We start from the raw sequence: 14728 nt of genomic DNA, 5'->3' as shown, positions 1-14728 counted from the left end.
GACCTCCTCCACACGCCACCCAAGCCACTCAGGACCAGGCCCTGTGCACCTGCAAATCCTACTGCTTCCCCCTCCATCACCAGACACAGACTCCTCCATGAGCATCTCTCTGTCCTGTCTTTTCTTGTGCCCTCTGCCTGAGTACTCCTGTCCACTCCTCTCACCTGCCCATCCATTTGTCCCCTCTCCCATGTTCTTCTCTCTGCTCCCATGTTTTTGGAATAGCTCTTAGGCTGGTGGTTCCCAGACTTTGCTGCACTTTAGAATCATCAGGGAGATTTATATATATACCAGGCAAGCGCCCTACCAGTGAGCCACAACCCGGCCCCTCATCAGGGAGATTTTAACACTCACATTCCCCATGCTCAAGTCACAGCCTGGCACAATTCAACCTACAATTCCGGGGTGGGGTCCAGTTCAGAAAGGGTGTGCAGATCTCCAGTTGCTTCCAGTGTGTGGCAGGGCACGAGAACAGCTGCCTGCAATGATGCAGTAGTCATTCCTCTTCCTGCGCCTGCCTCCCAGCTAGTGGAGGGCCTTCTCCCTTTGTATTCCTCTCATGCGGCTGCTATAACAAATAGCCCAGGCTGGGTGGCTTCTTAATTGAAATGTATTCCATACAGTTCTGGAAGATGGTGAGTCCAAGATAAAGCCCTTTTCTGACAAGGGCTCTTATCCTGATTTGCAGATACTGTCTGTTGCTGTGTCCTCCCGTGGCCTGTCCTTGCTGTGTGTGCATGAGGGAGACACTTTCTGGTATCTTTTATAAGGATGCTAATCCCAGGGAATCAAGGCCCCCACCCTTAAAACCTCATTTATCCTTCATTACTTCCTTCAGGCCCTATCGCCAAATACAGTCACATGGAGGGTAGGTAGGACTTCAACTATCAACTTTGGAAGGACATAAACATTGAGTTTGAAAGGAAAGTGACCACAACACTCAGAGTAACCAAGAGATCTTTATTGCAGCAGTGCAACAGAGGAGAAAAGAAAGAGAGAGAGAGAGAGAGAGAGAGAGAGAGAGAGAGAGAGAGAGAGAGAGGAAGCGCGTGCAAGAGAGAGAGAGAGAAGGCAAGAGAGAGCAAAAGAGATAGATAAAGCAAGAGAGAGAGGGGCCCGGCAGGAGGGAGTTTTTATAGCCCAAATCTAATGAGGTCTCTGGGTCTGCAAGCGGCCTTGTTGGCACAAGGGGGGTAACGTGTTCGGCCTTGAGCAGGGGGGAGAAGCGCTCAGCCTTGAGCGGGGGCTTGGGCGTTTGGGCTTGAAGCAAACAGGTGATAAAGAGCCAGACAGAGGGTTTCAGTGACCAGGTCACCCTGCAGCTAATTTTGTTTGGCATGCCCTGCAGACAACTTACTCACCTTGTCCTGCACCTAACAGAGTTCATAGCACCTCCAAGAGCAGAGACCTCTCTCACTGCAGTGTGCCCCATCCCAGCATTCTTCCTGGTGTTGACTGAATGTATAGGCCTGTGCCGGCCCCACGCTCTTCTCTGAGGAGAGCTGGAGGCGTGTTCTGAGGTACCTGAGAAAGTTGGTAGGTGGCCAGAATAAGGGTTGGCATGAAGCCAAAGAGTGCCCTGTGGGATAGCTCCCCTGTGGTGGGGATGCCAGGCATCTCCCGTGGGAGACTCAGCCTCCTCCTACTCTGGCTGGAAGTGCACACAGGTCTTTGGGGTAAGGAAAGCTATTGGGGTAGCCGCCACTTGGAAATGGCTTAGAATCCCTGGGGAAGGGGAAAGGGGTCTTGGGGTGGTAGTCTCTGGGAATCAGATTCACAGCACACTGCCCACAGCATCTCTTTATTGCAGCCCAGACAGGAGTTGGGTCCCTTTCCTGGGAGCAACGAGGTACCTACCCATCACTCTTCTGAAGGAGGCTCTGAGAAGCATTTCCTTCAAAATGTCTTAAAACGCGTACTAGTGAGCTGACCTCGAGAAAGTAGGTTAGAGTCATTATCTGCATTTTTAAATGACAAGGGCACTAATGGCTGACTCACTTCCATGGCACAGCCAGGGGGGGCAGTAGCCATGGAGGAGAGGCCAAGAATGCCAAGTAGGGAGCTCCCAAACGCCTGGAACCAGGGAGAGCCAGAGAAAGGCCCGGGGCAGGGAGCCAGGAAACCTGGACCATCGTCTGGGCTCTACCATCAACTCCCAGCGTGCTTGGGCAAGTCACTCCATTTCCCTCTGGAACGTTCTGGAATACTCCCTCAGGAACTCGGTGGGAAGAGTGCTCTCTCAGTCTGCCTCATCCTCTGAAGAGTTCAGCTGTAAGGAGTCTTCCTGAGGAGGGGAGGGAGAGACCCTGGAGGACTGGGGGATGCCTGAGGAAGCCCACCTCTCGGCTGGGGTTCACACTCTGGTTGGTTACAGAGCTTCTTGGATGGGCACTAGAAAGACCCAGGCCACTGTGTCAGGAAATACACATCTCTAGGGGGTGATAGAGGAGCCCCTAGGGACAAGGTAGCAGCTCTCTGGGATGGCCGGTCACAGCTCAATGACCTCCTCCAGCTTAGGTGGGGCCTTCTGTAAGCCCCTGCCTGGGCCTAGCACACTGATTCTGAGAGACCAGGACTGTGGTCCAAGCAGTCTTGGGCTTGACATTCAGTCAACACCCAGTGAGGGCCTGTGACCAGGAAGAATGCTGGGATGGGGCACCCTGCAGTGAGAGGGGTCTCTGCTCTTGGAGGTGCTATGAACTCAACGTTTATGTCCCTTGTTAAAGGGCAGATTGCCACCCCGCTAATATCTGACTGTAGCCGGGCCCTCTACCTTCTCTAAGACTGTCTCTTCATCTGTGCAAAGGAAACAAAAAATGGCAGGGACCTACCCTTCACTGTGGGGATGAAATGAGCTTGTCACAGGAGAGCACTTAGCCCAAGCACAGACACACCATGTCCTGCTAGTGGGTATTTTTGTGTTGGCGGCTTTCCACCTCTTCTGACCCTTCTTGTACTTCTGGTTCTTTCCCTTCCCATCAACCTTTGGGTGTCTCCAGTCCTTTCTCTAACAGAAACACTGAGCAGCTGATCAACTTGGTCCTAGGAATGTTAACACTCAAAAGCCACCCTCCTGGGGAAATCTGTTGTCATATGTTTCCCCAAACCTAGAAAAAGAGGCCCAGATGGTGACAGCATGCAGGAAGCACCGTTTAAAAGGCCTACCCGTGACAACGTACCGTTGCAATTTCGTTTGTTACGATTAATTAAGGGCACAGACTCTGTGAAGTTTCATGTCAACTTGTGATTTGTGTCCAGTAGAAACAATAAGCCCAAAGTTGACTGTGCCTAGTAGGACGTTCATGTCCATTAATAATATGTAGGTCTTGTTAAAGGACAGATTCTTAGATTCTATTTTTTTCTTTTTTATTGGTACTAGGGACTGAATTCAGGGCCCCCTGCCCTGCTTGCTCAGTGTCCACTCTACCATTGAGCTGCACTCCCAGCCAAGATTCTCCATCTCAAACATACCCCCAGATGCTATTGATGCTGATGGTCTAAGGACCACTTTGAGTAGCAAGGGTCTGGACCAAACTCTTTTTTTTTTTTTAATTTTTTAGTTGTATATGGACACCATAACTTTATTTAATTTACTTATTTTTATGTGGTGCTGAGGATCAAACCCAGTGCTTCACATGTACCAGGCATATGCTCTACTACTGAGCCACAGCTCCAGCCCCTGGTCCAGCCTCTTAACCTTGTCTCTAGAATCCTTGTGACAATCTTGACAGGGGCCGAGATGAGATCACAGGGAGAGGGCAATGCCTGACAACCTCATAATGGTGGGGTTTCAGGCTACAAGGCCAGAGGGCAGGGTTGGGGACTGCCTGTCCTCTCTCAGGCCATACCTACTGGATCCTGGCCACTCAGGAAAAGCCATGACTTGCAAGGACCTGGGAAGACCAAAGTGAGGAGGATTTTTCCCCTAGTTTTTTGCCCTTGGTGGAAAGTTCAGGTATTTAATGTGGGATCAGAACTTGAGCTGATAGTTCCCATCAGATAGCAATTCTCTCCGAAGCAGAGGTCTTCAAACACCAGTGGCATTGCATTCATTCAGCCAACCAGTAAGTAGACATTGTGTACCTACTATGTGTCACATTGCTCAAGAATTGGAGACACAGCAGAGACCAAGACAAAGATTAAACAGACACGAAGCCACAGAAAAAATTAAGTATGGAGTCTATTAGATAATAAGCACTATGGGTGAAGACAGAGGTGAGCAGTTAAGGGAGATGGAGAGGTGCTGGGGATGGAATGGAGGGTGGCTATGGTAGGTCTTAATTTGAGCAAAACTTGAAGAGAATAAGGGAGTCGGCCATGGGACTGTGGGCAAGGAATTTAACGCACAGCCCCTGAGACATGAGTGCTCCTGGGATGTCAGGGAACTGGCTGGGAGCTGGTGTATTTTGCATGCAGGGAAAGAAACCAGAGGGGCAACAGGGGGTAGGTAACAGCAATCCTGGAAAACCATTGTGATGCTTCGGCATTGAAGGAGAGTCATTTGGGACTTGCAGCAGATGATCTGGAATGATCCTCTGCATACTTTGTGAAGGTGCAGAGGTATGGGCCTTGCAGCAGCAAAGCCATGGAGTCTAACCCAGCCAGAGCTCTGCTCCTTCCCGGTGCCTACCTCAGCCCCCAGGGCGATGCAGCTGTTTACTGAGGGCAGAGGTAGCTTGGGAATCTGCCTGCAGCTGATCAATCCTCTTATAAATAAATGATCCAGAGGCAGTACTACCCCTTGCACAGCTTCAGGGGGTCTGTTCTTGTAAATGGTGCCCATTTTGGAGATGGCATTGTGAATGACAACCCCCGAGCTGAACACTGAGGCAGACTCACAAGCCCATCCTGGAAGGAACCTTAACTTAGGTGCTTTCCATCTACAGGAAGTGAATAAGGTGTGCAGCTGCCTCTGCTGATTTGAGTTTGGATGACTCATGCACCTGGCCTCATCCATTGTCCTGGGAGGTCCAACGTGGGCTGCTGCGTAGCTATGAGGATGGGACAAGTGGACAACTGTAATCTCTTATTCCCTGTGGGTTTAAATCTCCCCTCAGCCCCCAGGGCGATGCAGCATCAGCTCTGCATGGCCACGAGAGGGGCGAGGCTCTTGGCAGATGCTGAAGGCTGTGCCCACCGAGGGCAGGTGTGAGTGGCTGTGAAGGAGGCTGTCCATGTGTGAAGTAGGCGGGCAGTTGACGTCCTTACCTTCCGTATGTGCTGGTTAACTGGCAGGAGGTGCTGGCATTAGGCATGAGGCACTGTTAGCACCCATTTATAGAGTAGGTTAGGAGAGGCTCAGAGACCTAATCACAGACCCACAATAGAAGAAAGAGGGTGTCAGCTGGAGAAAACGATCAGTCACTTATTCTATTCTGGTCGGGCTCTCAGAGGCTGGGCTCACGGCAAAGGCCCTGGACTTGCAGCAGCGAAGCCATGGAGTCTAACCCAGCCAGAGCTCTGCTGCTTCCTGGTGCCTTGCCAAGCCCCTCAGCCTGGCTCCTAGTCTATACTGTAGCCATCAAGATGGGCGTTGCTAAAAGTAAGTGAGCGAGATACAAGTGTCTGCCTAGGCCAGGAAACACTAGGCCCTCCATGAGGGCTCTCCTCTCCCAGGGTTGGGTGGGGCCAGGCTGCCAGGCCCTAAGACACCAGTCGGAGCACAGTCTGGCTACTTGTGGGCTGGAGGGTTTTCCTGCCCAGCAGCCCACAGCCCCGCTCTTCTCCCAGGCTGCCCTTCCTGGTGTTGGCAACTCTCCCAGAACCCTGCTGAGGTTCTCTGGGACGGCTGCCAACTCACCCTCCAAGAAGTGCACCCCGCCCCTTGGCTAGCTTTCTGAGAAGGGACAGGCACATTTCAGGTAGGGCAGTTTCAAATCCTGGTTCCAGTGTCCAGCATGGTATTTTGGGGAAACTCACAATCTCCTTTGGCCCCACACAGCTTTCTGTCCACATTAACTTCATTATTCCACCATCTTTTTCAACCTAAGTGCACTCTTCCAGGAAACTCTTGCAAGGGAAGTGAAAGTGGTAAATAACTTTGTTTGTTCCCAGAGCTTTCTGAAAGAGTCATTTTAAAGGAACACCAAGTTGCTGAATTCTCAACAGCACCAAAAGAGAGTTTATTCCTCAAGACTCTTCCAGCTCTCAGCCTCCAAATCCCCCCTTGCCGTGTCCACTCACCCTAAGCCATGTCATGTTTAGCCAATCCCAATCCAGGTTTCCTCCCTGTGTGGAAAGGCCTGTCTAGAACCAGACTCTGAAGTCTCATCCCCACTTGGACACCCTGGGAAAAACTATGCCATTGGAAATTATCCTAAGGCAGGGAGAGGACAGCAGGACTAGCCCTGTTAGATGGAGAGCTTGACCCAGCGATCTTTGTGAACCAGGATTGGACAGGAAACAGCACGTAGGAGTCCTCTCTTTGATCTTTGGGGTAGAGAAGGGCTAATCCACAGGGGACAGTTGTAAATGATAGCAAGGCCTTCAGAATCTAACAAACAGCGGCCAAAAAGTGGCCACGAGATCCTTGGGGATGTCCTAGGGCAGCCATTTCATTTTATAGATGGGGAACAAGGCCTGAGGCAAAGGGATTTGTCCAGATTACAAAGCTGGCGGGACTGTTACAGGAACCAGATGAGTTACCATCTGCAATGCACCAGACTCTGCCTGGTACTTGTCTAGCCTCAAATTCAAGGCAGACTCAAGTTGGTCTCAGATTTAAAACACAAAACCTGGCTGGGCACAGTGTCACATGCTTATAATTCCAGCAACTCAGGAGGCTGAGGCAGGAGGATCACAAGTTCGAGGCCAGCTTCAGCAACGTAGCAAGACCCTTAGTCACTTAGCAAGACCCTGTCTCAAAATAAAAAAAAATGAAAAGGGCTAGGGATGTGGCTCAATGGTAAAGCATCTGTGGGTTCAAACCCCAATACCCAAAACAAAACAAAACAAAAAGACAAAAATACTAACAAAACCCCCTGACTCAAAGCCTTGAGCCCTAGAACAATGGTTCTCTAACTGACTACATCAGAACCACCTGGGGGCTTGTTCAAACAGGGTGCTTAACCCTCCAATACCCCACCCCTGTGTTTCTGACTACAGGCCTGGGGTGGGGCTGCACATTTGTATTCCTTTCTTCTTTTAAAAATTATTTTTTGGGGGCTGGGGCTGTAGCTCAGTGGTAGAGCGCTTGCCTTGCAGGGTGCAAGGCCCTGGGTTCCATCCTTAGCACCACATAAAATAAAAAAACAAAGATATTGTGTCCATCTATAACAAAAAAATATATATATATATATATTTTTAAATTAGTTGTTGTACTAGGGATTGAACCTGGGGTGCTAAGCTACATCCCCAGTCTGCCCCACCCTCCTCTTTTATGAAACGGTTTCATTACAGTCTCCAACCTGTGATCCTCCTTCCCCAGCCTCCCTAGTCACTGGGATTACAGGCCTGCACCCCCGAACCTGGCCTGAGGATTTCTATTTCTAAATAGCTCCTTTGTGAGCTCCTGCTGCCTCCCCAGAGACCCTTCTTTGAGAACCATGGACCAGAGGAATGAGTTACTATGGACAAAATGTTTGGCACCACTAAGGGCGTCATGGGGAGAGTAGGTCCCTTCATCCTTCCTCAGGCGAGGCATCCACTCCGCTTGACTGTGCCTCCACCCACACGGGGCTATTCTGAGTGCCCCCATCGAGCTTCCTTTCCCTTGTGTTTTCACCAGAGGAACAGCCCCTCTTGGCATGTGGGCTGGTGACATTGGGCTCCTGGTGGTCTGTGTGAGGAGAACCAATCAAACACCACCTGGAGGCAGAGGGAACCAACACATTCTTTATTGCAGACTGAAGCTAAGGGCTCGCTCACACTGTGAGCCTGGATTTGGGAGCTCCTCCGACTGCCCACGCTTTCCCAGAGAGGCAAGGGCCTGCTGTCTAAGCAGAGTAGAAGGAACTTCCAGAAGCAGCCTATCACAGGGCCAGGGATAGGACCTGGAGCAGGCCGCCTGGCATGCAGGGGTGAACCAGAGGTAGGATCCAGATGGCCACGCACACCCAACCCTCATCTCCTGGTGATGCGATCACCCCCTTCAAAGGGAGTGTCATGCAGACTCTGGAGAGATCCAAGAGGCTACGGGTCTCCCAGGGCTGGGTTGGAAGGAGGCTGAGCCCAGACTCACATCCCTGGGGGTGGCAGGGGAGAACCGAGAAAGCCTTTGCCCTCCAACCCGAGGACATGCCCAGGGTCACCCCTAGGCCCTCATTTCTCAAACTATAACATACTTGTAGGAATCAGCTGGGAATCTTATTAAAATGCGGATTCTGCTGCAGGAAGACTGCGGTGGGCCCAGGATCCTGCGTTGCAAACAAGCTCCCAGGTGATGCAGCCGTTGCTGGCCCTCAGATCATGCTTCGGGGTGCAAGGCTCTGGCCACGAGATGGCCTCTTCCACCAGGAGAGACCCGGCTCCAGAGCACGGGTGGTGGGGGGCAGCCCAGCCCGGACTGCACTGTAGCCCCCACCTGCCCAGTGTCCACAGCTGAACTCAGCAGCCCTGGAAACCCTCTTTCAGAAGGACAGGAAGGCCTTGAGATATGAGCAGAATGGACAAGGTCTCTCTCTTGGGACACTAAGTATTCAGTGACCAACAATGTCAGCTCCTTGCCAAGACATAGGAGACCTGGAAGGGGGAAGCACATGGGGCGCCTCTGAGACAGGCTACTGCTCTGACTGGTGGTCAGACCTCTGGAGAGCCGGACTGTAGGTGTGGTAAGTGGCCCAGCTCTGCCCAAGGCCTCAGGGGTCTGCACAGATCCACACCTAGGTGCAGAGCAGGTGGGCTCTGGGGAAGCCCTTGTTCCTCCCATGAGAAAGTGAGATGTAGTCACCTGGGGCATCAGAAAGTCGGGGTTCTCCAAAGCACTGTTTACCAGAAAGCAAGAGCCAGGTGGGGGGCCTGCCATCTCGACTTGCCCCAGTTTTATCACTGAAAGCCCCACATCCCAGGAAACCTTCAGTCCCTGACAAGCCAGGATGGCTGGTCACCATACTCCCTGGCCAAACCCTAGACTCCAGGTGAGGACCTCACAATGGCTAGGTCAGCAGGGTGGTAGCTCTGGAGCCAACGATCCGCAGTGTCTTCTGCCCCCAAGGGGCCATGACAAGGGAGAGAGACCGTGGGGGGGGGCAGCTAATTACTCGGACCATAGCCACAGACACAAATGGCATTGTTGTCCCTGGGCCACCTCTCCTGCAGCTCAGGGGTGAGGACCAGGCACAGCTGGACAGTCCTTCCCCGGGGAGGTGTGGAGTGCTCAGAACTTCCTACCCACTCAGTCTTCATCAAAAGGAAGGACAGAGCTGCCCTGATTTCTCCCCAGGGTCCATCCTCAGGGTGCATGGCGTCTGCAGAACGTCTTGCCCTGTTCGAGGCCACGGCCTTCTCGGGTCTCCCGCTCAGGCTCCTGCCGGCCCAGGGAGCCAGGTGGTGAAGGAGGGGCATGGCGAAAGGCTTCATCCTCAGTTCTCAGGAAGCAGCAGGTGGAGGGTTGTCTTCCACTCCTCTCAGGGAAGCCATTGGCTCTCAGCACTAGAAACAAGGCCTCCAGCCCACGGAGGCCCAGAAGATGCTCAGCTGCACTCATCTGTGGGCTCAGAGGGTGCCTGGTGATTTGAAGCTAAAACCTCCAAGGATTCTAAAGGAGGCCAAAGCCCTCTGCCAGGATCCCTCCTCCCAAGCAACAAGGCTCAGAGAGGGTAGGGGATCTGCCCAAGTTTGCACAGCAGCTGTGTGCCCACTATCCAGGCTCCAGCCCCCACTCAGCCTCCTCCTTCTCAATGCTCCAGGGCCTCTACTGCTCTAAACTAGCTATCCTGGACTCGCTGCACCCTACTCCCGCCACACTCTGTTTGGCCTACCCACCCTCAGCCCCCCAGCTTAGCCTCCCATGGGCCTCCCTCCTTTCAGGTGACAGGCCAATGGCCTCTGTCCCTGGGATGGTAATGAGGAGGGTGGTCTAAGGTGGAGGGGCCCGTGCACCCTCTGGAGACATGAGCATATCAAACTTGATGAGTGGTGGGGCGATCACGCGCACCTCGGCATTCAGAGGGTTGGAGCGGAGGTTGATGCTGCGTAGGGCGGGCATGGCGGCCAGCTTCTCCACGGGCACATCTGCTGGGGAGAAAGGGACAGGTCAGAGGGGGTGGGGGCAGGTAGGCAGGGCAGAGGACAGTGCAGCAGCAAGACTTGGACCACATGGCGGTGAAGGGCGGCTCTCCCTGCCCCTTGCCCTTGGGGCTCAGCACCTGGTGCCCGAGGGCCATGGAGGGAAGCATCCTTCCAAATAAGAACTGGCTTTCTCAAAGGTTAAACATAGGATTGCTACATAAACCAGCAATCTGACTTCTAGGTGGAACTGAAAGAGTTAAAGACAGGGTCCTCGAAAGCTATTTCGTGACTGTTCATAGCAGCACAATCCACAACAGCCTCATGGAGAAACAAAAATGTGGTATGTGCACGTAATGGAATATACTCAACCATAAAAAGGGGAAAATTCTGATACATGTTTTATCAAGGATGAAACTTGAAAATGTTGTGCTAATGTGTGCTCACGCACACAAAGTGTTAAGTTTTGCTGTGCTTAGCAAAACAAGGAGTTCTGTGAGAAAGTATGAACTCTTCGAACTGTGTCCTTGTTGCTGTCTTAAGAAGATAAAAGAATGATCTGCCAAGTGTAAAATTTTGTGTGTGTGTGTGTGTGTGTGTGTTTGCCTGGGAATAACTAACCACAAGTTAATTGATAAGAAACATGGACCACTGTGACCATATACAAAGTTTTCCTGAGAATGTTTATCCATGCTTGTAAGGATTAAGCTGCCGAAAGGATGTTTTTTCTTTCCCCGTGTTTTAATTAACAATGCTGTATAAAAGAAGGAGAGAAAAAAGTACAGACGGTGCTCATTTTCTACTGAATGCGTGTGTGTGCATGTGTCTTTCTTAAGCATCTCTGCTGTACCAGGAATTACAGATTGTCAGCGGGTCTGACATGCTAATGAAAGAAGACAAGTGCAGAAGGGCAAATACTGTGTGAATCCATTTATAAGGAATCTAGAATAGTCCAACTCATGAACTCAGAAAGTACAGTCAAGGTGACCAGTGGTCGGGAGAAGGAGCAATGGGGAGTGGTTACAATTTCTGTTAAGGTGACAGAAACAGTTTGGAAATGGACAGTGATAATAAGTACATGGCACCATCAAGGTAATTAATGCCACTGAGTGACAGGCTTAAAAATGTAAAATGGCAAATTTGGGGCTGGGGTCATAGCTCAGTGGTAGAGCGCTTGCCTAGCATGTGTGAAGCACAGGGTTTGATTCTCAGCACCACACATAAATAAAGATCTATTGACAACTAAAAAAATATTTTTTTAAGAAAATGGCAAACTTTGTTCTTTATAGTGTCAAAATTTTAAAAATTAACACTGTGCTATGCTATGCCCACTGAATTGTACAATTCAAATGTGTGAAATGTATAGCATGTGAATTACATCTTAGCAGGGCGCAGTGGTGCATGCCAGTAATCCCAGTCATTTGGAGGCTGAGGCAAGAGGATCTCAAATTCAGGGGCTAGTCTCTTGCATCTTAGCAAGTCCATCAGCAACTTAGCAAAACCTTGTCTCAAGATAAAAAACAAAAAGGGGGTGCTGGGGATGTGGCTCAAGCGGTAGCGCGCTCGCCTGGCATGCCTGCGGCCCGGGTTCGATCCTCAGCACCACATACAAACAAAGATGTTGTGTCCGCCGAGAACTAAAAATTAATAAATAAATAAAAAGGGGGGCTGGGGCTGGGGCTCAGGGGCAGAGCGCTTGCCTAGCATGTGTGAGGCACTGGGATCATCCTCAGCACCGCATGAAAAATAAGTTAATAAACAAAGATATCGTGTGTCCCTCTACAACTAAAAAAACATTTTAAAAAATAAATAAAATAAAATAAAAAGCACTGGGGATGTAGTTCAGTGATTAAGCACCTCAGTACCAAACAAAAAAGTGAATCATATCTTAACATCTCCAAGAATATTATACGCATGAAGTTAAGAACACTTCTACTGAGAGAAAAGAGGGTGCCTGTGGAAAAAATAATTTTTTTAGATCTTTTTTGTTATAGATAACATTAGAATTCATTTTGACATGGTTATAAAAGCATAGGATATCATTTGCTTTATGCAAGTGGAGATTCTTATTAACCATGGGAACACCATTCTCTATCACATAATCAGGTCCATTATGCCCCTGAGGAGTCCCCACAGGAGGAGCAAGAATTAACGTGGCTTCACCGAAGGAAGTCAGTTAAAACTTGGCTTTGCCAGGACTCTGGACCCTGGACACCGCGCCGGTCCTATGTCACTGCCCTGTCCAAGCTCTGTGGAAGTTCCCAGCTGGGCCTGGGGTCAACATCCAAGGGTGAAATGTTCTCTGGAATCAAAACAAACCGATCTCCTGTTACTGCTCTAGTGGAAATCAAGCTTCAAATTGTCAGCCACTCAATTTATGTAAAGATACTAGGGCATTTCTCAGGACTCATCCAAAATGCCACTTGGTAACAAATATAATGATCTGATTAATTCAAGGTCCAACAGACAGATTTCTAAATGAAGAGGCAGCGTAGCATAGGACAGACTCGGAAATTAATAAACCCAACTGGGGCCCCGGCTTCACCAACTCTACCACCTGCCCTGGGTCTTACTTTCCTAATCTGAAAGATGAAGGTTCTTTGATTTGGTGTTTGTCATGATGAGATGGGGGCAGGGGGGAGGCATCCTCAGCCTGAAGGACTGCACAGCGGGTGTCCTCCTTGGGACATCACGCTGAGGGGCACATGGAGTCCATCTTTAATTTGTGTTCTGATCACTTGTCAGAGTGGTGCGCGATTTCTCCATTTCTCCACTGCACAATTACTGCTGTGTCGTCCCCCCCATCAAGAAGTCTGTGGGAATACTCTCAAGAGCATGTAAATATGTAAATATCCTGCTGCTCACCAACATTTAGCCTCCATTGCCCTGGATTTAGCATCCACTGCTGATTCTTGCCAATCTGATCTTTATGGTGTTTGCAAAATTATGATCTTTCCCTCACGAACAGAACCTTGACACTCTAAGGAAAGCCAGCCTTCCCTCTTCTATTTATTATCAATATGGAATCCTGCGCATCTAGTGATTTACAATTTAACTAGCATTTATTTGGTGCTGAAATTGTCCCAGGGTTGTCCAGTGGGAACCCTGTCAACCTGGGTCCTGTGTCTGTTTTTCCTTCAGTGCTAGGCACTGAACCCAGGCCCTGTACGTGCCAGGAATACGGTCTACCACTGGCCCTTCCTGTGATTTTGACATGCTTCCAGCATTTGGGGGATATACTTCCTTCCTTCCTTGGTTGATTGATTGTATACTGGGGATTTAACCCAGGGACAATCTATCACTGAGCTATATCCCCAGCCCTTATTATTTTTCATTTTGAGACAGAGTCTCACCAAGTTGCCTAGGGCCTCGGTAATTTGCTGAGGTTGGCCATGAACTTGTGATCCTTCTGTCTCAGCCTCCAGAGCCACTGGGATTACAGGTGTGCACCAGCGTGCCTGGCTACTTCATTACTTTCTAGTAGTCTCACTGTGAGCCTTCCCCTGCGGCAGCCCCAGGGCCAGCCATCTCTCCAATAAGTCTGGGTCCCCTCAGGGGAAGGGTATTCATGCCTGGTATAACAGTGCTGCGTGGTGTCCCACCCAGCCCCAAGGCCCCATGCACACACACCGCTGCCTTTGAATGTCCAATGCAGTGTGTCCCCCTTGCTTCCTCTCTACTGTGCCAGCACGGACACTCAGGGGGCCCCCATCTGTTCCTAAGGAGAATGTCTTCACACGGATGTCCAGGGGCAGAATGGACTGCTCCATCAAAGGATGTGTGTGTACTCTGCCTAACTGGTCTCTAGAATGCCCGCCAAGTCTACTGGGAACCCCAGCCACGCTTCCTCTCCAGGGGCTTCCAACAGAGACCGCCTAGACCTGCCCACCCCCCTCCAGGCCGACGCACACCGAGACCCTGACCTTCAGCATGTTTCTGCAATCTCCTCCCCTCCCCGTGCCTTGTGCACCACAGGAAGGGGTGGTAGTGCCTGGGGCTCCACCACCCAGGAACAGGGTGGGCTCTGCCTTCTACCCTCTGGACAGAGCCCACCTGAAGACAGACACCGTCCTCCTCGCTGGGCTTGGTAACTGGTTGGATGTAGCTACTTGCTACCTCTCTTGGGGGGTGAGGGCAAGGGGAAGCCACGCGCTCAGGACAGTTTCTCATATCTGCACCCACACTCAGGTTTACGAAGCACTTCCAGGCTTGATCCTCCGCAGCCGTGGGGACAGCCCCACAGGTGTTCTTCTACCCACTTTACAGACGAGGAGACTGAGGCTGGAAAAATCTGTCTCAATGACGCACGGCCGTTAAGAAGCAGGGCTGGGCTGTGCTGCCACCTAGCTCAGAGGATGCTCCATAATGTTCATGATGGACCAGGCGAGGTGAGTGTGGAGGGGAGAGAGCAACCCAAAGGCTTAACCCTGAATGGGCAGGCGGCTCCTTGCCGATGGGGCTTCCCATACAGTGGGAGCCTACAGGGCTCTGGGCCTTGGATCTCCGCGCTGGGTCAAGTTTTGTTGTTGGTGGTGGTTTTATAAGTAACGTATGAGTGCCTGAG

General features: G+C 50.9%; 1 protein-coding gene across 8 annotated transcripts in view; it reads right to left on the bottom strand.

Annotated features, from left to right (window-relative positions):
• Positions 1-7819: 7819 nt before the first annotated feature.
• Positions 7820-14728, bottom strand: part of Lrrc20 (leucine rich repeat containing 20) — a 101384-nt gene continuing 94475 nt past the window's right edge. For 6 of the 8 annotated variants that reach the window (XM_058577992.1, XM_058577987.1, XM_058577986.1 and 3 more), the window contains 2 exons: positions 10094-10173; positions 7820-9643 (listed from right to left, as the gene is read on the bottom strand). In XM_058577992.1, coding sequence (XP_058433975.1) covers positions 9389-9643; positions 10094-10173 — 335 coding nt within the window. In that variant the 3' untranslated portion in view covers positions 7820-9388. Of the gene's footprint in view, positions 10174-14728 lie in introns of all 8 variants that reach the window. The other 2 variants (XM_058577991.1, XM_046419806.2) reach the window with 2 other exon arrangements.

Source organism: Marmota monax, unplaced genomic scaffold (genome assembly GCF_021218885.2).
Source record: "Marmota monax isolate L192 unplaced genomic scaffold, Marmota_monax_Labrador192_F-V1.1 WCK01_AAM20220418_F8-fsc00019, whole genome shotgun sequence".
NCBI classification, from domain to species: domain Eukaryota; kingdom Metazoa; phylum Chordata; class Mammalia; order Rodentia; family Sciuridae; genus Marmota; species Marmota monax.
The sequence above is the reverse complement of the archived record's forward strand: the minus strand, read 5'-3'. Positions and strand labels throughout refer to the sequence as shown.